Consider the following 23,309-nt stretch of genomic DNA (forward strand, 5'->3'; position numbering starts at 1 on the left):
GACCACCACGTCCACCGCAGACCGAGCGGCGACCGCGAAAAAGCCCAGGCGCAGCTTGTGAGGAATGTCGTCGTTGAAAGCTGCGATGCGATCGAAAGACGCCGCAATGCGGGGTGTGTGCTGCTACCAGCACTGTGTGCAAGTTCAGCCACTTGAGGTCGGCGCCTAAGAGGAGACAGATGCAGCAGTTGCAGCAGAAATTAGGTTCGTGTCTAATCTTCGACGTGTGCTGCTCATTGACGAAACAACCACAGCTGCGATAGAAGAACGCCTCAACACCGCAAGCGAGAACACTATCGTCTTCCACCAGCCTTTATTCGACCTCTCCAACAATGCGACGGCCGCGGATACTCGAGAATGTCTGCCTTCCCGTCTCCTTCTTGGCCCAAAGTCCAGCTGCTACCACCTTGGATCTCCACCTTGCTCCAAGCCCACCACAGCAAGCTGGAACCGATCTACCTGTCATTATAAAAGAGGAACTGTGAGCGCTGAAATAGCAAGATACTGAAACAATCTCTAACTCGTTAGGAACCAACTTTACTTTGACCGGGTACATGTCTTCACACCGATGATCCACCAAAGCCGATATGCGTGGTGGAGTTGTCAGCAACCAAAAAGAGAGGCGAGGCAAGCGCTTCAATACGCCATGTGGACACTCGCGGCCTCGTTCTCAGCGCAGTTCCAGCAGCTCGCCCAATCGCTATACGACGAGACCCGACGGATGCTCGATATGCTTGAAGTGAAGAGTCGTGAGGTTGATACAACCGATATTGAACATCTGCAGGCCTGTCTCCTTCTGGTGATATACGAATATATGCATTCGTACGACCGTCGATGCTGGATGCGCGCAGGATACGCCTTTCGCCTGGTGCAGCTCATGCGTTTATTCGAGATTGACTCGTCTGCGACTGGCCTCGGGTCCTTTGATTGGGTCGAAGTGGAGGAGAAACGCCGCACGTTCTGGGTCGCCTACTGCGTCGACCGATTCCTCAGTATCCCAAGTCGATGGCCCATTACACTGATTGAGCATCTGGTGAGCTCTCAGTGCCCGGTGCGTATACAGCGAACTAACCCTTTCAGATCACTACACGCCTGCCCGCACCGGAAGCAGCGTTCCAATCTGGCCATCCTGTGGAGATGGAATATCTCGCTGACGCCATTTCCTCTAACGGCCCTGCCCATGCCTCTCCATTCTCAGAACTAGTCATGGTCACAACCGTCTGCGGCCGTGCCCTCGTCCATCACTACCAAGCCCTTGTCGAGAGCAACTACAACAGCTCCATCCGCAACTTTCACGACCGACACCAGTGGATCCACAGCACCTTGACTCGGCGGCTAAATATGCTAGGAGGGCGCACGTCAAGTATGACCGGGAGTAATGATGGGGTTGGCGTCTTCACGCGCATGCTCGGCCAAACTACCATCTTGTATCTCCACCATACTCTCGAGCTTAGTGCGTATGATTTTGACGCGGTTGGACTTGTATTTGCTATTGAGTACGACGAGACTGCCGTCAAAGCGGCGCAGGAAATGATCTCGCTGGTGAAGACGTTAGGCCAGCTCAACTTTTCCAAGGTATCTACCACCCTGCTTATCATTGTTAGCTCCAGCAGGAGAGAGCACTGACTGACTCAGATCCATCCTTTTACCGCCATCCCCCTCTCCCTCTGCGCAGACTTCCTCAACACCCACCGCGACCCAGATACTCAATTCTATACACCGTTCCACGAAATGTTTCGGGCACTCCGACACGTCAAAATCATCAATAGCCTTGGCGGCAAGATCCTGGAGATACTTCAATCGCTTCGCCCTACTCTGACAAGCGAAACCCCATCTTCAGGTATAGCCATCGACAATGTACCGCCATCAAATCGTTGATCAAGCACCTTTGGATATAATAATGTGCGATGACAGTTACGAGGTGAGTAGTCTCTTCTTTTAAGGAGTTACTACTAGTCCAATGGCAATTCTTAGTGCTGGATAGCTTCCTTGTCCATTTTCCGTCGCCATCATATCTGTTCGTCCCCGCTGTCTCTCTCGCTGCGTTGAGGCTTGGCGTTCCCGCGGTTTCTTGTAGCACCGTTCGATTGGAGTGGTTGGTACACTTTGTATACCTAGTAGGACATTAAATCAATCCCAACTATAACTATCTCAGAAGAGGAATGATCAAATCCCCAGTAAGTGAATAGGTCCTGCGCTGTGTAAAGTTGGTGGTATTGGTAGCCGTGTTGCGTGTTCAGGAGTAAGATTTGAAGATTGGTTTTCCAATTATCCACCATAGCCCGCGGCCCATTACATGGCCTCACTTGAAGTATTCTATAAGAGGCCAAATAAATGCAATGTCATCTGCGAGCCCGGAGGTGAGATCGGCCTGGAGTCCGGGGAACTATTGATGCCTCAGGCCACAATCTGGCTCGGCGAGATCCGAGCCATCTTGTTTTCCTCTCTACATAAATTGGATTATTTAAGTCGCAGAATCTGTGTTGTGTATACTCCTTTGCGAAGTTTTTCACTCGCCAGCTATTAAGGGAATAAACTATGATTCAATTCATCGCTGAGGAGAGTGTATACGGGTTGTTGACCGAGGTCCGTGTTCATCTTATCCTCGGTAGATATATGTCGTTGACTTAAGCAGAGCTTGTATATAAATCTCGTGACAATCCATTATTACTTTAGCGATTTAAAAAAAATATCGTCTACACACATAGTCCCATAAATCATCAATCTAAAAGATCACCCAAAAACCAACGCCCGCACCTCGATACTCTCTCGTGGCTTCGCATCCTGCGGCGACCTCGGATCCACAAAGGCCGAATGCGGCACATGATGCGCAACCCCCTCCTGCGTATCAGAGCACTTGATCAGAATGCGCTCATCATCGTCAATACCCGACCAGTACAGCCACTGCTGTTTCGGGTTATATTTCACGCCCATCGTCTCGCCCGTGTAGTGAGGGTATCGCCGCTGGATGGGGATTAGATCCTCCGGCGCGACAGTTGCGGCTGTTGCAAAGCCGAGAGGCATGGACTCAACCTTGCCGTTCAAGGGACGCCAGACGTTGATGATTCTATACCGGCCCTTGAGGAGTTTCTCGGCTTCGGCGGGGTCCGGGATGGAGGCGCGCACGCGCTGTTCTGCAGCCCAAGGGGTTTGATCGACGTGCGCGAAGTTGACGGGTTGTCGGTGGGCATTGGGGTCGTGTTTGCGGACAGTGTGGTCGAAGATGACGACCTTATGTGCGCCTGGGACGTTGTTGAGGATCAACTCTTGCACCTCGGGGTAGTACTTTGATTTGACGGTTTCGTCGGAGTCAAAGTCTGTGTAGGACATTTTTGATGGGATCTTTTGAAGAACTTGAAAGGCATCTTGGTCGAGGTTGTATTCATTCTCATGGCCGCGAATGTCTTTGAGGTGCACGTCGTGCGTGGTTGATGTGTAGTTCTCCTGTGGTTCCCCGGCGGGAGGCGTCTCTACATAGGCGAATGGGGTGGAGCCGTCGGCTGGGGGGTTGATGAAGCTGATTTGCGTGCTGACGGGGCCACTGAGAGAGGACATCTTGAAGATGAGATAAAAATGAGATGCTGATGCTGTTGGAGATGTTGTCCAGGGATGGAGGCGTCTTATATAGTTAGAGTTGGAGGGCTGAATAATGCGATCTTGCGGGGATGATGACAAATCGGCTGAAGGTGCTCGAATATCGAATAATACTGGCTGCACGACGCATGAAAAACGCCGCCTTCAAATCCGATTTACTGACCTCGTGTGGCAACAGTGAGAGATGCTGACAGTGCAGTCTGCGTGATGACGTGATCGCGAGTGGAAAAGACGCCGAGCCTCCCACTCGCCCCGATCGGCCGTTCCTGAACCTGGCAAACGCCACCACGAGTCTCAACTGCAGCAAGAGACCTGGGTTCGAGGTGGTCTTATCCTCAAAAATGGCACGAAAACAGACGTACTGAGCAGATCACGCATCCTTTCGAAATCAAGACCCATTGAATTGGGAGTGATGCCGAAGGAAAGCAAAAGTTGGCTCGCATTGACGAATTCTTGGTCTGGACCGATGACGTAGTTCCCGGTGACGCTGCGATCGGATCGGCTTTTATAGCAGCGTCCTTGCTTTGGTTCAACAACAGTCCCTCTTATAATCAACTGTTGTGAACACTGCCACTCATGAACCGACAGTGTCGAATTATTTTCAATGCCCTCAACTACCAGCTCGAGTCAAGGCCGCGAAGGCGCGCCGCGGAAATACGCGTATAACCGGGAAGGGGCCCGGGAGCGAGAGACGCACCTGTAAGCTCCTCTACTCTAAGCACCTACTGTATCGCTGTTCGTTTAGGAAGGCGCTCGCCTGACACTGACACCTTCCCAAATACAGGTACCTCCCCTACTGGGGCTTCTCCGGCTCCGAGAAATTCGCACAGCACTCCGTCGGCGACTACCCGAACAAATCCCGCGATAATGTCCTCACCGTCTTTGCGCAGCTCGCCTCGCTACGTATGAATGCGCAACGAGCCCTGATTTCCCTCTTCGATAAAACATCGCAACATGTCATCGCCGAAGCGACCCCCGATTTGTCTCTTCGCGGCGCCGAGGCCGCTGGTTGCCAGGCCTCGCTGTGGCTTGGTGTGCGCAAGGTTCCCCGACAGACGATTACGATGTGTTACCACGCCGTCACTTCGTTTATCGAGAAGGGAGGTGATATCTTTGTCGTCGGGGACTTGGCGGCCGATAAACGGTTCAAGGACCATCCGTCGGTTACGGATTATCCGAATAACCGGTTCTATGTCTCGGTGCCGATTGTTTCGCCGGATGACTACATTATAGGAAGTGTTGCTGTGCTGGATGATAAGCCTCGAGATGGTGTAAGTTGCGAGCAGAAGCAGTTTCTACAAGAACTTTCGGCAACGGTTATGGACCACCTGCTGGCGCAACGGGCGATGCGTGAGGAGTACCGCGAGGAGAAGATGGTGCGCGCGCTGGGCCTGTTCGTCAAGGGCAAATCCGATCTCAACGAGTGGTTCTATAGTCGCGAGGCGCCGGGCAAAAAGTACGGGGGGAACCTCACACGTGTCAACAAACGCCTTGAGCAGCTGCAGGTTTCCGCCTCGGAAGGGGAGAGTGGCCATGAGTCTGAGAATGAGCAGGATGGGGAGAAGACATCGCAAACTGGCTCGCAGACGGGGAACGCCGGTGACTTTGTGTCGCCTGTTCAGCGTTATAAGACTGATAGTGATGGCAAGGGCGAGGACGAGCAGGAAGGTGGCGAGGGGAAGAAAAAGAGGAAGAATCGGCCGCAGCTCTCGCCGACTACCAGTCAACTGCAAGAATCCCTTGCGCCATCAGATGTCCGTTCGGTAGTAAACCGTGCTGCTACGATGATCTACCAGGCGCTGGATGTCGAAGGAGCGATGTTCATCGATGCCAGTGTCTACGCGCGACGACAGGCCGTCAGCTCAAGCGTTCCCAGCAACGACAAGCCTGGGGATTACGATGTCGAGCAGGCTGACGGCAGTGGAGAGGATCACATGGCATCAGGTCTCGCACACCCCGAGTCTGAAACCGATTCCAGCAAGGAGGACGACAACCAGCGATTTCGAAGTCTTGTTGTCGGTCATTACACTTCCTCTACGTCAGAAGCAGGCGTTAATCTCTCTGATAGCCACTATATCTCACTCTCGGGCGGCTTCATCAACCACCTCATTGACCAGTATCCACGGGGCAAAATCTTCCATCTGGAGGAAGATGGTTCTATCTCGCTGAGCTACGAGGGAGTTGCCGATGAGATCGACTATTCCACGTCTGGCAGCCGCGGCGCCATGACAACGGAACCCGACAAGGAAAACATGAAACAGGAGACAGTAGACATTCAACGGTTGACCAAGGTTCTCCCGGACGCCCGGTGCATTGCCATCTATCCTGTCTGGGACTTTCAGCGCGGACGCTGGTTTACCGTTTGCGTTGTGTGGACCAACGATCCCGGTCGAGTCCTCTCGGAGCCAAAAGACCTGACATACCTGGCTGCGTTCAGCAACACGGTCATGGCAGAAGTGTCTCGCCTCGACTTGGAGGCGGCGGACCGCGCCAAAAGCGATTTTATCTCTTCGATATCTCATGAACTGCGGTCGCCCCTGCACGGAGTTTTGGGAACCGTCGAGCTGCTCCAAGAAATGGTGAATACATACGCACAGCGATCCCTAGTGGAAACTGTCTACAGCTGTGGTCGGACTTTGCTCGACACTCTCAACCATCTACTCGACTACGCCAAGATCAACACAATGACCCGCTCCGACAATAGGAATGGCAATGGGCAAAACCGCGCCGTCAAATCGAGTCCCGAAGGAGCCGTATCCGGGTCTCGACAGGACGAGGATCTCAGCGTGCTGGTGCAGGAAGTGGTTGAAGGCCTTCTTGCCGGCGCGCAGTACCAGCGCAAGGGTCAGAATAGTAATAACAATGGACCTCAACGCGGCTCGGAGTCGCGACTAATGACGATTGTCGACATCGAGTGGAAGGACAGCTGGCTGTACAGTGTCCATTCTGGTGCGTGGCGCCGTGTCGTGATGAACCTCTTTGGCAACGCCCTCAAGTACACAAACAGTGGTTACATCCAGCTTTTGATGAAAGGTGATACCTTGATGGTAGACGGGCAAAAGAAATCCGCCGTTCACATCACGATTAGCGATTCCGGCCGGGGCATGTCCAAGGACTTTCTTACGCACCATCTGTACAGCGCGTTCTTGCAGGAAGATTCAACCTCTCCCGGGCTTGGAGTTGGCCTTCATTTGGTGCATCAAATCGTCAAGTCGCTCAAAGGAACGATCAGCTTCTCCAGTGAGGTTGGCAAAGGCACGTCGGTGGACGTTGTTCTCCCCATCGAGAACCCAGAAGACCCTACCCCGCAATCACACTTGTACACCAAGTTAAGAGAGCAGTTGAGCGGAAAGACCGTCTCGCTCTTCACGCGGAGCTCCGACCTGGGCGGTTTGAGGTTTGGCGATAAAGACTTTGCGCCAATGCTCACGAGTCTCGAAAGGTTGATTTCCGAATGGTTCGGACTGCGTGTTCTGTCGGCAGATGAGATGGATAATAACCAGCCAGACCTGGCAATTGTCACGGAGCACGAGTATCGGAATTATTATCGTGAGGGGTCCAAGGTGCCCAAGTCTGCAGATACAGGGATTCAGCCGCACCTGCCGCTGATTGTTCTCTCGGCGGGGACGAGTAGCTGGGAGGCACTTGGTGAGAGCGTGGAGGATTCGGTCATTTTCCTCACTCAGCCGTAAGTCTCTTCTTTTCCGCTTCCTGCATGTGATGATACTGACAGACGTAGGGTGAGCCCAAGAACCTTGGCGACGGCATTGTCACACTGCTTGAAACCTAGCGAGGGCTTTGGCGAGACGATGAAGAAGCCACGCTCGTCGGTGCAGTCGAACGAGGAAGCTAGTTCGGAGCAAGAACCAAAGACGAACGGAATCAAAGCGGATTCGGATGGTATCGAAACAGATGGTACTGACGAAAAAAAGGACGTCGAAAAGAAGGCGAAAAGAATCCTTCTGGTAGACGACAACCAAGTCAATCTTAAGGTTAGTAACTCTCTGATAGCTATTTTGTTCGTGTCTCATCGTTGTAGATTGTCGAAATGTCGGTCAAAGCCGCCGGATTCGCGCACGACTCTGCCGAGAACGGCCTGGAAGCACTAGAAAAGTTCAAAAAGACCAGATACGACGCGGTGGTCATGGGTAAGGCGCCCGTACCCTTTTCTTTGTCTCATGCAGAGCTAACGTGCCCAGACATTTCGATGCCTGTCATGGACGGCCTGACCGCGACCCGCGAAATGCGCGAATTCGAGGACAAGAAGAAGCTCCCGCCGGCCACGATTGTCATTCTCACCGCTGCCCTCTCGGCGTCGATGCAGCACGAAGCCATCATGAGCGGGGTCAATCTGTTCCTGACCAAGCCGACGCCATTGAAGCGGCTGAGGGAGATTTTGCGGCAGTTGGCGGAGGGGAAAGAGGTTTCGCAGGATTGACCGAGTTGACTTGTTTCTGACTGCATGTAGACCTGTACATTATACCACGTTCATAGCGATTTGAGAAGTTTGAATTTGAAATGATCCCGCATCCCACCGGCACAGTGCATGAGATATTCGCCGAGTGGGCGTTCGGCGGGGTTCGACCGTCTTCTGTAACAGCAAAGCACAACTTGGCTGCCCCGCTTGATTTCTCAGCGAAGTCGAGGACCTGCTGCGCCTTTAAAGACCACTCGAGACACCGCAACACCTTGAATACTCGGTATAGACAACCCCTGCACAACCCTCACAATGTCGTCCTTCGGAACCCTCTACAGCTACCCGGGCAACCCCCGCGCCGCAAAGGTAAGAGCCATGGAAGCAGCCTCAGCCCAGCCACTGTATCCCGTTAACCCCGCTTGGTGCCTGGCAGATCCACGCGGTCGCAAACCTCAGCGGCCTCAGCATAACCGACGGCCCCTTCACTATGGGCGAAACCAACCGAAGCGACGATTTCCTCTCCAAATTCCCGCTCGGCAAAGTCCCCGCCTTCACGAGCGCCGACGGCCTCAACCTCTTCGAGTCCGGCGCAATCGCCACCTTTGTTGCCGAGAATGGGTCAGCCAAGGACCAGCTGCTTGGATCGACGCCCGCTGAGCGTGCGCTTGTCAAGCAGTGGATTGATCTCGCTGAGAATGAATTGACCACGCACTCGATGACGTGTCTTATCCCGAGGCTGGGATATAGGAAGTTCGATGAAGGAGCCGAGGGCTTTGCGATTCAGTGTATGGAGCGTGTGCTTGCTCTTCTCGAGAAGCATCTTTCCAGTGGGAGGAAGTTCGTCGCGACGGAGAGCCTGAGTCTAGCGGATATTACTATTGCGCAGTCGTTGACTTGGGGATTCAAGCTTGTTCTTGACGCGGAGGTTCGCGCGAAGTATCCCGCTGTTGTTGAGTACTTCAAGCGTGTTGTTGCGAGTGACGGGGTCAAGGAGGCGTTTGGGGAGCCGGAGTTTGTTGAGAAGAGGAGTGTTCCTCAGTGAGCATCTCACTCTGTCGAAGTATAGATGAAGTAGACAAAATGAAATGAATCTCGTGAGCTTCAGCGGGCGTTCGCTGCTCTTTATCTAGATACCAAGCGGGGTAAGTCGCCAACGTCAGTAACGATGGCGATGGCGCAAGCATCCATCCAAGTTGATTCCGAAGCATCCGATACGTGGAAAGACCATGGGAATGAGGAACCGTTATTAATCGCTAATTCGACAAAGCACTAAATAAATATACACAATGGATGAGAAATCAATCTAATTCCCAGTGGCAACCGCCTGCCGCACACCCAGCGAGCCATTCGTCAACAACGACCTCGAGTCGCGCTCCATGATCTCCAGCCCCTTTGCTGAGCTCACTTCAGCTCCATTTTCAGGTGCGCCATACCCACCACCACCCGGCGTAAGGATGATAACCCGATCCCCAACCCCAAACATCGACGTCTTCCTCGGCCCCAGCGAAACCTGCCTCGTAGCACCCGTAACGGGATCCTTACGAACCCAGATATTCTGACCGCGCTCCCCCTCACTTCCACCCTCGAGCCCATACGGCGCCGTCACACGTCTGTCCGTGAGTACAGAGACCTGCAGTGGCATGCGGAACTCGATGTCGCGGATACACCCATCGCCGCCACGCCATTTCCCGTCGCCGCCGCTTCCCCGTCGGATGGAGAATTCGTGGAGGAGCACCGGGTAGCGCTTTTCGAAGATCTCCGGGTCTGTGATGCGCGTGTTCGTCATGTGTGTGTGTACAGCGCTCGCGCCGTTCCAGCCAAGTCCAGCGCCTGCCCCGCCGCAGATCGTCTCGTAGTATCCGAATCCCTTGGTGACTTCCCCGGTAACGGGATCCGTCCCGCCGCAGCCGAAGGACAGGTTGTTCATTGTCCCTTGCGAGGCGGCGGCGGCGTTGAAGGCGCGGAGGACGAGGTCGGCGACTTTTTGCGAGGTTTCGGTTGTGCAGCCGACTGTTGCTGCTGTTGGGGAGGGGGAGAGGATTGTGTTGTCCGGGCAGATTACCTTGATGGGCTTGAGGCAGCCTTGGTTCAGGGGGATGTCGGTGGAGATCATGCAGCGGAGACAGTACTTTTTTATCGTTAGTTTGTGGGCAGGGCAAGATTGGATGAGTGAGGAGGAGAGGAAGGGAGGCATACCATAATTACAGAGTACGAGCACGTCGGCGGTGCATTCAAATTGCCCGAATGTTCAGGGCCCGTCCCCGTGAAATCAAAGACCGCATCCCCAGTCTCCTGATCAATGGTAACCTTCAGCTTGAACGGGATCCCATCATCGTTGTACTCGGTCGCCTCAAGGATCCCGCCCTCATACTTGGCCGCAAACTGCTTGAGCAGATCGCGCACAGCCTGGGCAGCGTTATCCTGGATTGCGTGCATGTATAGCTGCACAACGGGCCAGGTGAACTCTTTGATCAGGGCGCGGATCAGCTCGATGCCCTTTTGGTTCGAGGCAACGGCGGCCTTGAGGTCGGCGATGTTCTCGCTCAGTGTGCGTGTGCCGCTGCAACCAGGGAACGAGGCAGGTTCGTCGTAGAGATGCTTGATGAGACCGGCTTCGTCAAAGACACCCTCCTTGATCATCTTGAACGATTCAATCGCCGCACCCTCCTGCCACAGCTCCGTCGAGTTGGGCGGCATAGAACCCGGAACAATCCCACCGATATCAGCGTGGTGTCCGCGGTTCGCAACGAAGAAGATGATCTCCTGCGGATTTTCCTCGTCGTCGAAGACGGGCGTGATGGTCGTGATATCCGGGAGATGAGTCCCTCCGGCACGGGGGTGGTTGCTGATGATCACGTCGCCGGGCTTGAGCGGTTCACCAGAGTTCTTGTACCGCTGCGCCTGGTACGCGATCGCCGAGCTCATGGAGCCCAGATGGCTGGGGATATGCGGCGCGTTCGCGACGAGGCCGCCGTCCGCGGAGAAGATTGCGCACGAGTAGTCGAGGCGCTCTTTGATGTTCACGGAGATGGACGTCTTCTCCATGGTGTGGCCCATCTGCTCGGCGACGGTCATGAAGCGGTGGCCAAAGACACTGAGCTGTACGGGGTCGACGGTGTCGGTGGTGACGCTCTGCCGGTCGGCACGGTCGACCTCGAGGATGACGTGTTCGGGGAGGATGATTGCTTTGCTGAGATGGTCGACGACGATGGTCTGTGTCTTGTCGATGATCATGGCAGGACCGGGAATGTGCACGCCGGCGCGGATGGACTTGAGTTCGTAAACGGGTGTCTCGGTCCACCCGTGCTTCTCGAAGAAGATCTTTCGCGCGAAGAGGGGTGTTGGTGTGGGTGTTAGCGCTTCAGCACTGTTGCTGTATTTCTTGAGCTCCTCAAAGGGGCTGGAGATGTTGAGGACACGCGACTTGCCGACGCTGCGAACGCGGACGTCGTCAATGAGGATGTTGCGCGCGGACTGCGAGAAGCCGAATTCCTGCGTGTGGCGCGCCTCAAAGGCGTTGCCGGCATCGTGGACGTTCTTTTCTGGGAGTGCGATCATCAGCGAAGTGTCGCTGCCCTGGTAGCGCATGTTGAGGAAGCATTCGTGCTCGGTCAGGCTGGCGTCGAAGCCCTGGGCCTCGAGACCCTTGGCGCCGCGGGCGGAGAGCGAGTCGAGACGGGCCGTGATCTCGGGGACGACGGATTCGGAAAAGGTAATGGCAGCAGGTTCCTGGTTCTCGACGACGACGTCCGCCAGGGCCATTCCGTAGGCAGAGAGAATACTGGAATAGCAGGGGATAATCGCGCGCTTGATGCCGAGATCACGAGCGACGAAGACGGCGTGCTGACCACCGGCACCACCGAAACAGCCCAGGTTGTGGCTGGCTGCTCCGTAGCCACGGCCCTCGCTCAGTGTGCGGATGGGCCGGGTCATTGTCGCGTTGGCGATGGCGAGGAAACCGAGAGCCAAAGTCTCGGGTGTAAACGGCTCACCACCGTTATCCTTCTCTCTGTTGACAATCTCGGCGAGGGCCCTGAACTTCTCCTTGACGGTATCGAGATCCAGCTTGCGAGGGAAGAAATCGGGGATGATCCGTCCAAGCAGGAAGTTGGCGTCGGTCACAGTCAACGGACCGCCCTTGCCGTAGCATGCAGGCCCAGGGTTCGCACCAGCACTGCTGGGGCCGACCTTGAGCAGGCCGTTTTCCCAGGCGAGGATGGAACCACCGCCAGCAGCGACAGTGTTGATGTCCAGCTGCGGAGTTTGAATGGTGACTTCAGCCAGGGTGTTTTCGAAGATGTGTTCTAGTGCACCAGAGTATCTGGCGACGTCTGTGCTCGTACCACCCTGAATTTTGCATTAGCATATGACTCCTAAAATGGAAATAAAGGATGCCATACCATGTCGAATCCAAGCACCGGGGTACCATCAGCATCATCATAGCATGTCCTCGACAAGCCGACAACACCTCCGGCAGGTCCACTGAGCACACCCCTCAATCCAGTAAACTTGGACCAGCTCGTCAAACCACCATCCGACTGGCAGATAAGCAGCTTGTTGGCGCTCTCATCCTCCAGCTGACCCTTGAAGTTTTTGCGGAATCCATCGAGATACGCAAAGGTCATCGGAGTAAGGTACGCATCCGCAACAGCCGATTGACTCCGCGGGACATATTTCGCCATGGACTGTAGCACAGACGAGGCGGAGACCTTGAAGCCCATTTCCTCCGCGAGGTTCTTCACCTGCAGCTCGTGCTCGGGGTAGGTATACGAGTGCATGAAGCCGATGGCGAGGTTCTCGAACCCCTGCGCCTTAAGTTTCTCAAGGTCAGCACGAACTGCATCGAGATCCGGCTTCTTCATAATCCGCACAACCTCGCCGGTCTGTCCCATGACGAGGGCAGGATCGGAGTTGACATCGACGGTGTTCCATTCGTTCTGCGGCGCCTCGCTCGCCCCTTCGATCGTGATCCGCTCGTCAACTTCGATGACAGTCTCATACAGTTGCTCTAACCGCCGAACAGAAAGATCAAATAGATCTGGTCGCGTCTGGTTTCCGATAAGCAAAATATCGCGGAACCCCTTCGTGGCAAGAAACGCGACACGATCGCCCTTGCGCTCTAATAACGCATTCGTCGCGACTGTAGTTCCCATGCGGATCGACTCGATGGGCTCAAGATCTAGAAGCGAGCCCTTGGGTATTGATTTTTCTAATGCGGTTTCCAGGATCTGGCGGATACATTCTGTCGGCGCGTCGTCGTACTCGTCTGGGCATACGGAGAGGATTTTGAAGACGATGTGTTCGCTGCGCCCCGGGACTTCGGCCCAGGCGTCTGTGAATGTGCCGCCGCGGTCGATGGCGATGCGGATTCCTTGAGGTGCCATGATGAGTTGTGTGTAATGTGTGTTGGAGAGAGATGGCACAAAGGGGGAATAAAAGAGAAAAGGAGGAAGAGAGAGGATGGAAGAAGGAGAGAATAATAAGATGTATGATAATATTATCCAACCTCAATCCTCGCGTCCTTGGACCGTTTATATCGAGAAACGCGCAGTTGCGCGACCAGCACCGGCGATGAGCCTCTCTCCGAAGATGTGGGGGAGTTGGAGGCGCCGGTCGGCCTGGCCGGCAAGTTGAAAGATGCCGGGCTCTCATTGCCAATCGCCGAGCTTAGTCAGGCTGATTTGGAGTAACTAACTAACGAGGTGCACCGTTCCCCACGAATCAGAGACCGCGCGCGGGCTGCAGTTGCTCCTTTTTTGTTTCGATTTTTCCCGGGGCAGCTTCCGCCCGTCGGAGACACGAGGTAATTCCAGCACTCCCATGTTTATCTACCGGGTGATATCAGTGATCGATTCCTATGATATGACCGGCCGGGCGAGAGGTACTCGGCCACTATTTTCCAAAGCCAGCACCATTCTTCGAGCCTTCCCAATAGACTATAGTGCTTACAGCGTCTGGCGAGAGAATACTCCGTAGCGCAGTTTACATGATCTGACTATCTTCATCTTATGTTTTCGAGGCTTGGATAACAGTAATGATGGGACTTGAGAGCGGAAATATTTGTAATTCTGGTGAATCGGTTGAGAAATGGCTCGTACTGTTCGAACGTGAGGCAAGGCGCGCCAAACGACCTCGAGAAGAGCCCAAGCCTTCGTTCCTCAGACCTAGTCTTTACCGCGTAATATCATGATTATGATCACCTATCTCGATTATTACGGCGATGGTTGGAGGAGATTCATTTCTTCCTGTTCATTCAAGCCGGCGTTGCAGTTCCTCCGTCGATATATATAACTGCGCCGCGGGTATTTCAGACTCACAACAAGGCGCACTCGACTATTAAATACAGTTAAAGCCTTTGAATAAACTGCTGTAGCACCCAAAATATATACAAATGCCATCCAGACCAACCACCCCGTCGTCCACCCCCCAACACACATTACTCAGTACGTATACAAGAACCGCGGGTTATGCTCTCCAAGCTCCTCCGCCTCCTCCTCTGTCATCCCCGCAACCTTGTAATCCTCCTTACCCTCGAGCTTCCTCTTATTCTGGCGATGGAAGAACGCCCAGAAGGCGAGGTAGATGATGGCAGACATGGCGACGAGCCCCATCGAGACGGCGTGGCCTTTGATGAAGCGGGGGCCTTCGTTTGTTTTGTACAGCTAAACAGAGACCTGTTAGTATGGTGCATGTGGATGGTGAAAGGGCATAGAGGGTGGCGAGACTCACGAATGGAGCGGGAATACCAGCCGAGTTTCCGATCGTAAGCTGCAACCCCGTTGCGACTGTGCGTTTTCCATAGCGCGGGTTGTTGCTGGGTAGCCAGGCCAGAGGAAGACCGACGATCACGTAGAGTCCCATGGCGGCGAGGAAGCAGCCGAAGTACTTGACTCCGCCGGGAGCAGGACTAACGAGGATCGCGTAGCCAACGGCACATGTCAGGCCGAAAATCACAGTAAACACGGCACGTCTCTGGAACCGGTCGGAGAACCACGCCACAACGATATAGCTGATTGCGCCGAGCGCGTAGCAAGGAATGGTAAGAGCCTGGACCTGCGCCGTGCTCCAGTTACCCAGGCCCTTAATGATGGTGGGCAGGAAAGTCGAGTACCCGTACAGGATCGTATCGCCTCCAAACTGGCCGATGCAGAACAGCCAGATCTTCCAGTCCTTCAACCCAGCATACACATCCGCCTTGTGCATCTGATCGGACGACTTGGTGTGCCCGATCTGTCGGCGCATGCGGAGGTCAATGAGCTCACGCTCCTGCATGGTCAGGTAGTGCGCCGTATCCGGGGTATCGGCGAGCCACCACCAGATGGAGATGCCCAGAATGAACGTCGGGATTCCCTCGAGGATGATGATCCAGCGCCAGCCGCGGAGACCCGCGATTCCATCCATGTAGCCAATGCCGTAGGCGAGCAGGCCGCCGATCGAGCCGGCGATGGCGGCCGAGACGAAAAGGTAGCCGATCCGCAGGGCGTATTCGCGTTTTGTGTAGAACATGGTGAGGTAGATGGTCAGACCAGGGAAGAGGCCGCCTTCGAGGGCGCCGAGGATGACGCGGCAGGCGACGAGCCCCTTGTAGCTTTGAACGATGCCCGTTAACGTAGCCACGATCCCCCATGAGGTCGTGATGAAGGAGATCCAGCGAGATGGGGTGAAGCGCTTGATGACGAGGTTGGAGGGTAATTCTGACAGAATATAGGTGACGAAGAGAATCGAGACGGCAATCTGATACTGGTCGCCCTTTAGACCGAGGTCCTCCTCCATCCCGTACAATCTCGCGTTGCCGATGTTGACACGGTCCAGGAAACTCAGGAGGTAAAGCAGCATGACGGGCGGGACAATCCACATGTCGAGCTTGCGCAGGAGAGCCTTCTCCGCAGCTGGGTCGATGTAAATGTCATGTTCGTCGGCCGGAGGCTGCTGAACCTCCTTGTCGGGCAGTGTGTCGGAGATGGAAGTGGCCTCTGGTATCGAAACCATGGTGGCAAAGGGTGAGGGCGTGAAAATGGGTAGAAAACGACTCCCAAAGAGCTGGTGGGAAGTGGAGGAAATTTCAGCGGAGGACGAGCAACCTTTTAAGCGGATGGGGCCTCCAACTGCCCTGCACCCGCGAATACCCCGGATCCAGAGGTGATAATGAGATAATGAAATTAGGAGATACCATCATGATGATTTCGGAGGAAACAGGCTGGGGTCCACTCCTCCACGAGGCCATCCCAAGCGGCCAAGCCAGGGGTGTTTGCCCCGCCCGTGGGTCGCATTCGGCCCAGCGACGCTTTGCCGGGCGATATCTCCAAATTTCGGCAATCGCAGGGTTTATTATCTGCTGATTGGCCCATAGACAAGTCACATGATTCTTCGCAGTAATCTCGGGCATATCTCGTGTCTATCTTCAGCCTCAGCGTTCGGCAACTCACACAGATGCCATCCTCCCTCGGTCCTCACCGTCCGCTCGACCGTTTACCCCAGACCCCACAGTTGATATCAAGGCCGTTAGCCCGCCCCATCTGCTGCATGGTTCTGGAGTTTGGAAGCAGAAAAGACCATTCAGCATGACCGGCAAGGCCCCACGACGCCCGAAGCGGCTCATCGCAGCGTGAGCATTTTTCTTCCATAGTTGTTCTGTTGTGTCGTCGATAATGCCTAACAGGATTTGCCGTAGTTGTCATAGATGTCATCGGAAGAAGATCAAGTGCTCCAAGGGGGTGCCTTGCCAGACCTGTCTGTCCATAGGCAGGCCGGAGGCATGCTCATTTCCAGACAAGGAGCGTCTAGTCCAAGTTCCCGAAAAGTAGGTGTTGCTGATACCTTGAGCGGATTGAATAAGCCCTAATGAGGAGCTCTGTCCAGCTACGTCGATGATCTCGAAGCAGAAAACAAGCAGCTGCGAGCCCTCGCCCTCCGACATCAACGCCGAAGCCAGGAGCACGGTATCAACCCAAATCACACCGAAAACGACGACGATGACGACCCACCTCCCCTATCCAACGAAGAAACGAACCTCTTCAACCCGCTCTTTGACAGACAACCAGAGAACTGGGGTCGCGAGCGGTCGGCGGAGCCCGGCTTCATTGGCGAAGCATCTTGCGCGGCCTTTAGCAACCGGCTGCTCTCGTGCCTCGACGATAACTATACCCCTTCGACGGCCGGGTTGTCGAATTACCTCCGGCTGAATACACACAGTCGTCTGGCGATACCTCAGGGATGGGAATTCCCTGAGCGCATGCATGTCAAGCTCCTTTTGAACGTGGCACAGCGGTTCATTGGGAACTACCATCCCTTGTTCCTGCAGGTCACATTTATGAGGGAGATTGATGCCGTGTACCGTAAGGAAGTGGTCCCTTCAATGCTATGGCTGTGCAAGTTCTACTCGCTCATGGCTTTGGGAGAAATATACACGAACCGCCGCGGGGTGGGAGACAACAACAGGGTGCCGGGGACGAACAACTACATCAGGGCGGTTAATCTGTTCCAGGACAATCTTGACGCTTATGAGGAGCCGTCCCTGATGCAGGTGGAGGTTCTGACCCTTCTGGTAAGACATACTCTTTCTCTCTGTGGCTGGGACGTGACTAATTGCAACAGGCATGGGCCTCGAACATTTTCGGCCGCATCAGAACCGCATATACATACAGCGGTATCGCTACAAGGCTTGCGTTGAGCCTGGGTATGCACCGGTCTGCCCCGAAAACTACCACACTGACCCCGGTCGAATGCGAAAGTCGGCGGCGGACGTGGTGGGTGCTCTACTTCTTCGATCGGTTCTCGGCGTCAAAGCTCGGCCAGCCGCTTACCGTCCGCGATGAAGACATTGACGTAGAGATGCCCAGTATGGATGGCCTGTCAAAGGAAGAGGCAGCGGAGTTTCAGGACCCGTCGAGTCTCATCATCAACATCAAGCTTGGTCGCATCGTGGGCAATATCTGTAAGCATGAGCTGCTAGCATTCTTAAAGTCCGCTTCTGACGTCTATAGTGACTCAAATTTACGGAATCCCCAAAGCCACAAAAGGGCGCTACATCCACCAAGTGCACAGCATCCTAAAACAGCTCCGAACCTGGCACGACGCACTTCCCTCTGAGATGCGCGTCAAAGACCGAGGCACGCCGCGTCCCGTTGCAAGCCTCCACCTCGCCTACAACCAGTGCATCATACAAGCAACGCGCCCAGTGCTCCTCCACCTCTTCAAGTCGCAACTGGACCCGAAAGTGCGGGAGGAGGGATCCGCTCGACCGAATATCTCCTCCATCACAATGGCCCTAGCTGAGAGCTGCGTGCATGCGGCGCAGGCGTCAAGTCGGATGGTGGAGTGTTTGTTCTTGGATGGATCAATCGCTACATTTGGGTATTGGGATGCTCATCATATCTTCTCGGCGGCGATGATTCTCATCATGTCTGCCATGATGAGGGCGACGTCTGTCAACTCGGAGTACCTGGAGACACTGCTGAGTGTGCTCCGCGCGTTGAAGAATGACGGGAATATCCCCGCCGTGGACTTTTGTGAGAGGCTCTCGCACATTCAGGCGCGTGTCACGGCTTTGCTGGCCACAGGCCGCTTCGGAGGCGACGGACTACACGCCCAGAGACACCTGGTCCCCAGGGCAATGGTCGGCCCACTGCCCCCTGAGACCCTGCAGCAGATCATCCAAACACCAACAAGCATGCAGGACGAGGCCAGGGAAGCCCCCATGGAGTTTCTTGGCGTAGATATCCTTGGAAACCCTCTTATTGGCGACTTTCTGGATGGAAATCAAGTGCAGTGGGTGGACACTTTGTTCACAGAGGACGGCACGCTGAGAGAGTTTCCAGCGGAGGTTGATGAGCAGTTTAATTTTGTTAACCAGTAGGTTATGACTCTCTAATGCTTTGATGATGAGCCTTATGATGTTACGAGATGATGGGAAGATTGTATATAGCTGGATTCCTAGCAATTTCGTTAAATGATGACAGTAACAAAGCCCAGACGACTACACTTTTTCTAAAATAGGCCGCAGCTTCAAGCTCGCACATGGTAATACAGCCAGGCTGGTCCTCGCGACGCTTCTGCGATGAGCTGTCTTCGGGCCTTTGATCAAGTTTGCTACTTCAGGGGTGTACTTCTGCGAAACTAAGAGTAGCATCTGAGTGGTGTATCCCCGGCAGCGCTTGACCTGCCAACCATGGTACGTAAGCCAACCGGTAAACCAAGCAGGGCACTTTCGAATAACGAGCCTGATAAACTCTTCGAACCTAGGAACCTGCATGAACGATATTTTTTTGCTCAATAAAGCTGAGCGCATGTATGCACATATCTATCGGCGGAACGACATTGGAATCGAGCAGCTGGAACTCTTCCGATTGATGGTATTTGCTTCACGCTCAGTCTTCGGAGGCTTTTTGAGTATCTCCTCTTGACAGCAAAAGGAAGATTACACCAGTGATTAAGCTGCACGACTCAGATTTTAGAGAATTAGGCCACAGTGTATTCTGCTCTGTGTAAAGCCGGCTATCCCCAGTATAATATTCAACACCTCCTTGTCCTATACCAAGTTGTAGTTCCAAAACCCACCAGAGATCCACCTTCAAGCCCGCTCGACATGTGCCGCCTTCCCGGACTCGCCTACCGCAACCGCCTTGTCGGCATTGACATCCAAGCCCATCTGCCTCATCGCATTCACCCCCGCCAACGCATCTGGTCCGTCGAAGATTTCCGCCACCTCTTCAAGCGCCTTGCCCTTGGTCTCCGGGAAGAACAGGAAGATGATCACAAAGTTGACAGCAATAACGCAGCACCAGACGATATAGTATCGCCATGAAATTGCATCCATCGCTACCGGGTTCGCGAAGCTGTTGTAGAGACCCGCCAGGTTGCCTGTTAGTTGATACATCATCGACGCCTTGGCTCGGAGCGAAAAGGGGACGACTTCCATGATGTAGGTGGGTGCGACGGGCGAACACATGTGGTATGCGGCGCTGAAGACAAAGATCATTGCGAGGACGGCGCCAGCGAAGCCCTTGTCTTCAAAGTGCTTCTTTTCGTTGAGGGCGGAGCAGATGGTCCAGATGATGTAGGCGAGGCCCATCCCGCCCATTCCACACAGGAAGAGCCGGCGCCGTCCTGCACGGTCGACCAACAGGGCAAAGAAGGCAGCGGTCAGAAAAGACCAGACGGATAGGCAGGCGTTTATGATTAGCTGGACCTTGGAGTCGGTAATATCAATCGTATTGAGAACCTTGGACAGGTAATAGGATGTAAGGGCATTGCCGGACCATTGCAACATGGCTGGGATGTAGAGGGCGATGAAGAGACGATGTTTATTTCCTTTGGTGGCGATCCATTCTGTCCAGCGCGATGCCTTTTGAATCTTTTCCATCTCGAGGGTTGCCGTAATCTCGGCCATTTCGAAGCGAACAAGGGGGGTCGCTTCACCATCGCCGTGATACTTGGTCAGGATGGCCAGCGCTTCTTCGTGGCGCCCTTGGTAAATCAACCAACGTGGGGACTCCGGGGCGAACACACTCAGCACAGCTTGAACCAGCGAGAATGAACACTGGAGAACACTCGGGATCCGCCAGCTCCACGAGGATCCAGACATTTTAAACGTGCCGTACGTGATCCAGGCGGCGATCAGGGAGCCCAGCGACCAAGTGACGAGGTAGAATGAAACGAGTTTGCCGCGGTGGGTTGGATACGCCACCTCTGTGAGCAAAGGGGGTGCCGCGGTAGCAACGATGCCCAATCCAAAACCGACAAAGAACCGGGAGACCACAAACATGCCGTAGTTGATAGCTGCAGTTTGCAGGATCGAGCCGAAGATGATGATGATCGACCCTCCGCAAATCGGCCAGCGGCGCCCAAACTTCTCACAGAGCTGGGAAGAGACGAGCACGGAGATGAGGATGCCTCCAGTCGGGCCAAAGGTCATGGCGCCGAGTCGTGTGCCTGTTGGACTGCCGAAGTACTTTTGCCACTGCGGCAGCGATTGCATTCCATTGAGCATGCTGCTGTCGTAGCCTGATGCGATCTGTGTGATGAGGGCGCATAGGAGGAGCGTGTTGAGTTTCAGGAGAGTCCAGTCCTTCCACCAAGGCTTGCGATCTTTTGGAATCACATCTTTGAGGGCAAGCCCCTCGAAGTTATCCGAGTGGGAAAGCATTGCGACAGAGGGAAGATGGTCAGATTGATGGAGGTTGTTGAGTTGGAGACCTGGACGGGAGGAGACGATTCAAGCCTTTTATAGACCCCCCGCAATCTGCATCCCGCGTGGAGTCGCTCTCTGGGGTTCGGGGAAATCGGATGGAGCGCCTTTGGGTGTTGAGTTGGCTCGGCCTAATCGCGGACGATCTTGTGGACGTCTTTGGCCTCAACCAAGCGCAGGCTAAGGCGAGTCGGATGACTTTGGCTGGACTTGGCGCCTTGATTTGTCTTGGTTTCCCCGCGTCGGGAGAATGAGGCCGGGGCCCTTTCGGCCGGGCAATCGCTCTCCGTCATGCCGCTTCAAGGGCATAAATGGCCTGCTTCTGTCAGAAAATAGCGCTGTTGTCGTAAATCTGCCATGTCGTCGTCAAATTTTTCGTCTTCTATTCCTGCACCCGGTTCGCCCACCTCCAGCGAGTCTAGAGCATCCGATGGGGCCGAGACCAACGCCCATACGACGCCTCCTGGGTCCGAAATGGGCGATACTGGTCTCTCTGAACACGCTGCCCGTACCCGAGCAGTGTTAGGAGAACTGTTCTCGGAAAATGTGATGGCCAAAATGCTCCGAGTGGCCGTCGAGTCACTTGACAATAATGTAAGACGGTTCCAAGCTGCAATCTGTAATTCAATTACTTACACTTACAGACTCCTCCGATTGTTTACCCTGAATTCGTCCCTCAAGATGGTCCAGACGCCGGGCGGTATTTCCTCCGCGACAAGGATTTTTGGACCTGTGGTTTCTTCCCAGGTATCCTATATCTATTACGAGAACGTGCCATTAAATTCCCTCAAGCCTTTCCATATTTTGGGCACGATAAGGGCGGCATCTCGATACCGCATGCTTCCCTCAGTCGCCAGCTTACCTCTCTTTCTCGTACCTGGACAGAACCCGTCCAAGCAATGATGGCTCGGACCGACACACACGACATGGGATTTATCATCCAACCCTCCATTCGAAAAGACTGGGAGCTAACAAGCAACCAAGAGAGTCTGGATGCCGTACTTACCGCGGCGCGTAGCCTCGCTAGTCGCTACGTCCCTAGCGCAGGGGCAATCCGCAGCTGGGACATTCTGCGTCAGGCAGATGTCCAAATCACCAGCCTTACAGACGACTGTCTGGTTATTATCGACAGCATGATGAACCTAGACCTCCTCTTCTATGCTTCGAAACACCTGTCTGACCCCGTGCTGGCTGATATCGCAACCACGCATGCGCGGACGGTCATTCGTTCCCTCCTACGGCGTGAGGAGTTCGAGGGCAGATACCCGCTATATTCAACGTACCACGTTGTGAATTTCGATCCGCGCACAGGGGGTATCAAACAGCATCGGACGGCACAGGGATACCGTGCGGACTCGACTTGGGCACGCGGACAAGCATGGGCCATCCACGGATTTGCGCAAACTTACAACTGGACCAAGGAATCCGAGTTCCTCACGACGGCATGCGGACTGGCAGATTATTTCCTGCACCGACTCGAGACCTCCCCCGGGTGTGTGGAACGGCCTGTTCCCGGTGAGAAGAGGACAATTGGGCGGTATGTTCCGCTCTGGGACTTTGATGCGCCCATTGAGGGTGAGCCTCTTCGAGATTCTTCCGCTGGTGTCATTGCCGCGAATGGGTTGTTGCTTCTGTCACAGTCTTTGACAATGGCCGGTGATGTGAAACTGGCGAGGAACTACTTTGATGCTGCAATTCGGATAGTGACGGACACGATTGAGTTTTCGTACTCTCAAGAGCGAGCAAGATTGGTCAATGTTGGAGATGATGTCCGCGTGGAGGATGTCGTGTCTGGACAGCGATTCGATGCAGTCCTAAAGAACGCGACAGCGAACCATAACGCGCAAGATCATGATCGCTACAGTGACCATGGTCTCGTGTATGCAGATTATTATGTGTTGGAGTTTGGTAATCAGCTGCTGAGGATGGGTTTGGTTTAGGTGGGTATATAGAGGCCTCATAGAGTTTATGTTAGTTCCCATGGTTGGGACCCAAGATTCGGATAGAATCCCATTATCATTGTATTTAAACCTAGTTCCAACGTCCTACTAGAGCATGGATTAACCCAGCAACTACTGGAGACGTTTTAAGATACGTGTTCTGTACTGGCAT

General features: G+C 54.3%; 9 protein-coding genes across 9 annotated transcripts; 5 read left to right on the top strand and 4 right to left on the bottom strand.

Annotated features, from left to right (window-relative positions):
- Positions 1 to 332: 332 nt before the first annotated feature.
- BJX68DRAFT_272781 (fungal specific transcription factor domain-containing protein) lies at positions 333 to 1,878 on the top strand (the record flags this gene model as incomplete). The annotated part of the gene is made up of 4 exons (XM_071047275.1): positions 333 to 481; positions 529 to 1,033; positions 1,081 to 1,575; positions 1,636 to 1,878. The coding sequence occupies 4 exons, from the start codon at positions 333 to 335 to the stop codon at positions 1,876 to 1,878; spliced, it is 1,392 nt and encodes a 463-aa protein (XP_070892817.1).
- Positions 1,879 to 2,638: 760 nt separating this feature from the next.
- Positions 2,639 to 4,138, bottom strand: BJX68DRAFT_249294 (putative methyltransferase). The gene has a single exon (XM_071042080.1). It carries the CDS (start codon positions 3,553 to 3,555, stop codon positions 2,734 to 2,736), a length of 822 nt encoding a protein of 273 aa, XP_070892818.1. The 5' UTR covers positions 3,556 to 4,138; the 3' UTR covers positions 2,639 to 2,733.
- On the top strand, positions 4,134 to 8,265 carry BJX68DRAFT_215333 (uncharacterized protein). The gene is made up of 5 exons (XM_071037799.1): positions 4,134 to 4,293; positions 4,379 to 7,282; positions 7,334 to 7,586; positions 7,634 to 7,742; positions 7,794 to 8,265. The coding sequence occupies exons 1-5, from the start codon at positions 4,199 to 4,201 to the stop codon at positions 8,030 to 8,032; spliced, it is 3,600 nt and encodes a 1,199-aa protein (XP_070892819.1). The 5' UTR covers positions 4,134 to 4,198; the 3' UTR covers positions 8,033 to 8,265.
- Positions 8,210 to 9,204, top strand: BJX68DRAFT_215328 (glutathione S-transferase family protein). The gene is made up of 2 exons (XM_071037798.1): positions 8,210 to 8,377; positions 8,445 to 9,204. Exons 1-2 carry the CDS (start codon positions 8,324 to 8,326, stop codon positions 9,051 to 9,053), a joined length of 663 nt encoding a protein of 220 aa, XP_070892820.1. The 5' UTR covers positions 8,210 to 8,323; the 3' UTR covers positions 9,054 to 9,204.
- A 1-nt stretch (position 9,205) lies between these two features.
- On the bottom strand, positions 9,206 to 13,571 carry BJX68DRAFT_215338 (Hydantoinase B/oxoprolinase-domain-containing protein). The gene is made up of 3 exons (XM_071037800.1): positions 12,412 to 13,571; positions 10,208 to 12,358; positions 9,206 to 10,139 (listed from the first exon to the last, which is right to left on the bottom strand). The coding sequence occupies exons 1-3, from the start codon at positions 13,393 to 13,395 to the stop codon at positions 9,315 to 9,317; spliced, it is 3,960 nt and encodes a 1,319-aa protein (XP_070892821.1). The 5' UTR covers positions 13,396 to 13,571; the 3' UTR covers positions 9,206 to 9,314.
- A 647-nt stretch (positions 13,572 to 14,218) lies between these two features.
- On the bottom strand, positions 14,219 to 16,170 carry BJX68DRAFT_249307 (major facilitator superfamily domain-containing protein). Its single transcript, XM_071042081.1, has 2 exons — positions 14,741 to 16,170; positions 14,219 to 14,673 (listed from the first exon to the last, which is right to left on the bottom strand). Exons 1-2 carry the CDS (start codon positions 15,998 to 16,000, stop codon positions 14,452 to 14,454), a joined length of 1,482 nt encoding a protein of 493 aa, XP_070892822.1. The 5' UTR covers positions 16,001 to 16,170; the 3' UTR covers positions 14,219 to 14,451.
- Positions 16,171 to 16,444: 274 nt separating this feature from the next.
- BJX68DRAFT_249308 (transcription factor domain-containing protein) lies at positions 16,445 to 18,979 on the top strand. Its single transcript, XM_071042082.1, has 5 exons — positions 16,445 to 16,616; positions 16,683 to 16,811; positions 16,871 to 17,555; positions 17,606 to 17,945; positions 17,995 to 18,979. The coding sequence occupies exons 1-5, from the start codon at positions 16,573 to 16,575 to the stop codon at positions 18,864 to 18,866; spliced, it is 2,070 nt and encodes a 689-aa protein (XP_070892823.1). The 5' UTR covers positions 16,445 to 16,572; the 3' UTR covers positions 18,867 to 18,979.
- A 460-nt stretch (positions 18,980 to 19,439) lies between these two features.
- Positions 19,440 to 21,328, bottom strand: BJX68DRAFT_249310 (hexose transporter protein). The gene has a single exon (XM_071042083.1). It carries the CDS (start codon positions 21,153 to 21,155, stop codon positions 19,581 to 19,583), a length of 1,575 nt encoding a protein of 524 aa, XP_070892824.1. The 5' UTR covers positions 21,156 to 21,328; the 3' UTR covers positions 19,440 to 19,580.
- Positions 21,329 to 21,671: 343 nt separating this feature from the next.
- On the top strand, positions 21,672 to 23,137 carry BJX68DRAFT_259380 (glycoside hydrolase family 88 protein; the record flags this gene model as incomplete). The annotated part of the gene is made up of 2 exons (XM_071043684.1): positions 21,672 to 21,791; positions 21,842 to 23,137. 2 exons carry the CDS (start codon positions 21,672 to 21,674, stop codon positions 23,135 to 23,137), a joined length of 1,416 nt encoding a protein of 471 aa, XP_070892825.1.
- Between the last annotated feature and the right edge of the window lie 172 nt (positions 23,138 to 23,309).

Source organism: Aspergillus pseudodeflectus (genome assembly GCF_044049435.1).
Source record: "Aspergillus pseudodeflectus strain CBS 756.74 chromosome Unknown BJX68scaffold_89, whole genome shotgun sequence".
Lineage (NCBI taxonomy): Eukaryota > Fungi > Ascomycota > Eurotiomycetes > Eurotiales > Aspergillaceae > Aspergillus > Aspergillus pseudodeflectus.

Bases quoted from the DNA above. Each gene is read 5' to 3' on its own strand.
- BJX68DRAFT_215338 (XM_071037800.1), bottom strand. From the start codon at position 13,395: ATGGCACCTCAAGGAATCCGCATCGCCATCGACCGCGGCGGCACATTC. The intron at 12,359-12,411 runs GTATGGCATCCT...TGCAAAATTCAG, and splicing joins CGGTGCTTGGATTCGACATG to GGTGGTACGAGCACAGACGT. The intron at 10,140-10,207 runs GTATGCCTCCCT...ACGATAAAAAAG, and splicing joins GCTCGTACTCTGTAATTATG to TACTGTCTCCGCTGCATGAT.
- BJX68DRAFT_215333 (XM_071037799.1), top strand. From the start codon at position 4,199: ATGCCCTCAACTACCAGCTCGAGTCAAGGCCGCGAAGGCGCGCCGCGG. The intron at 7,283-7,333 runs GTAAGTCTCTTC...TGACAGACGTAG, and splicing joins GTCATTTTCCTCACTCAGCC to GGTGAGCCCAAGAACCTTGG. The intron at 7,587-7,633 runs GTTAGTAACTCT...TCATCGTTGTAG, and splicing joins ACAACCAAGTCAATCTTAAG to ATTGTCGAAATGTCGGTCAA.
- BJX68DRAFT_249307 (XM_071042081.1), bottom strand. From the start codon at position 16,000: ATGGTTTCGATACCAGAGGCCACTTCCATCTCCGACACACTGCCCGAC. The intron at 14,674-14,740 runs GTGAGTCTCGCC...GTCTCTGTTTAG, and splicing joins CTGGTATTCCCGCTCCATTC to CTGTACAAAACAAACGAAGG.
- BJX68DRAFT_249294 (XM_071042080.1), bottom strand. From the start codon at position 3,555: ATGTCCTCTCTCAGTGGCCCCGTCAGCACGCAAATCAGCTTCATCAAC.
- BJX68DRAFT_249308 (XM_071042082.1), top strand. From the start codon at position 16,573: ATGACCGGCAAGGCCCCACGACGCCCGAAGCGGCTCATCGCAGC. The intron at 16,617-16,682 runs GTGAGCATTTTT...GATTTGCCGTAG, and splicing joins CCGAAGCGGCTCATCGCAGC to TTGTCATAGATGTCATCGGA. The intron at 16,812-16,870 runs GTAGGTGTTGCT...AGCTCTGTCCAG, and splicing joins CTAGTCCAAGTTCCCGAAAA to CTACGTCGATGATCTCGAAG.
- BJX68DRAFT_215328 (XM_071037798.1), top strand. From the start codon at position 8,324: ATGTCGTCCTTCGGAACCCTCTACAGCTACCCGGGCAACCCCCGCGCC. The intron at 8,378-8,444 runs GTAAGAGCCATG...GGTGCCTGGCAG, and splicing joins GCAACCCCCGCGCCGCAAAG to ATCCACGCGGTCGCAAACCT.
- BJX68DRAFT_249310 (XM_071042083.1), bottom strand. From the start codon at position 21,155: ATGCTTTCCCACTCGGATAACTTCGAGGGGCTTGCCCTCAAAGATGTG.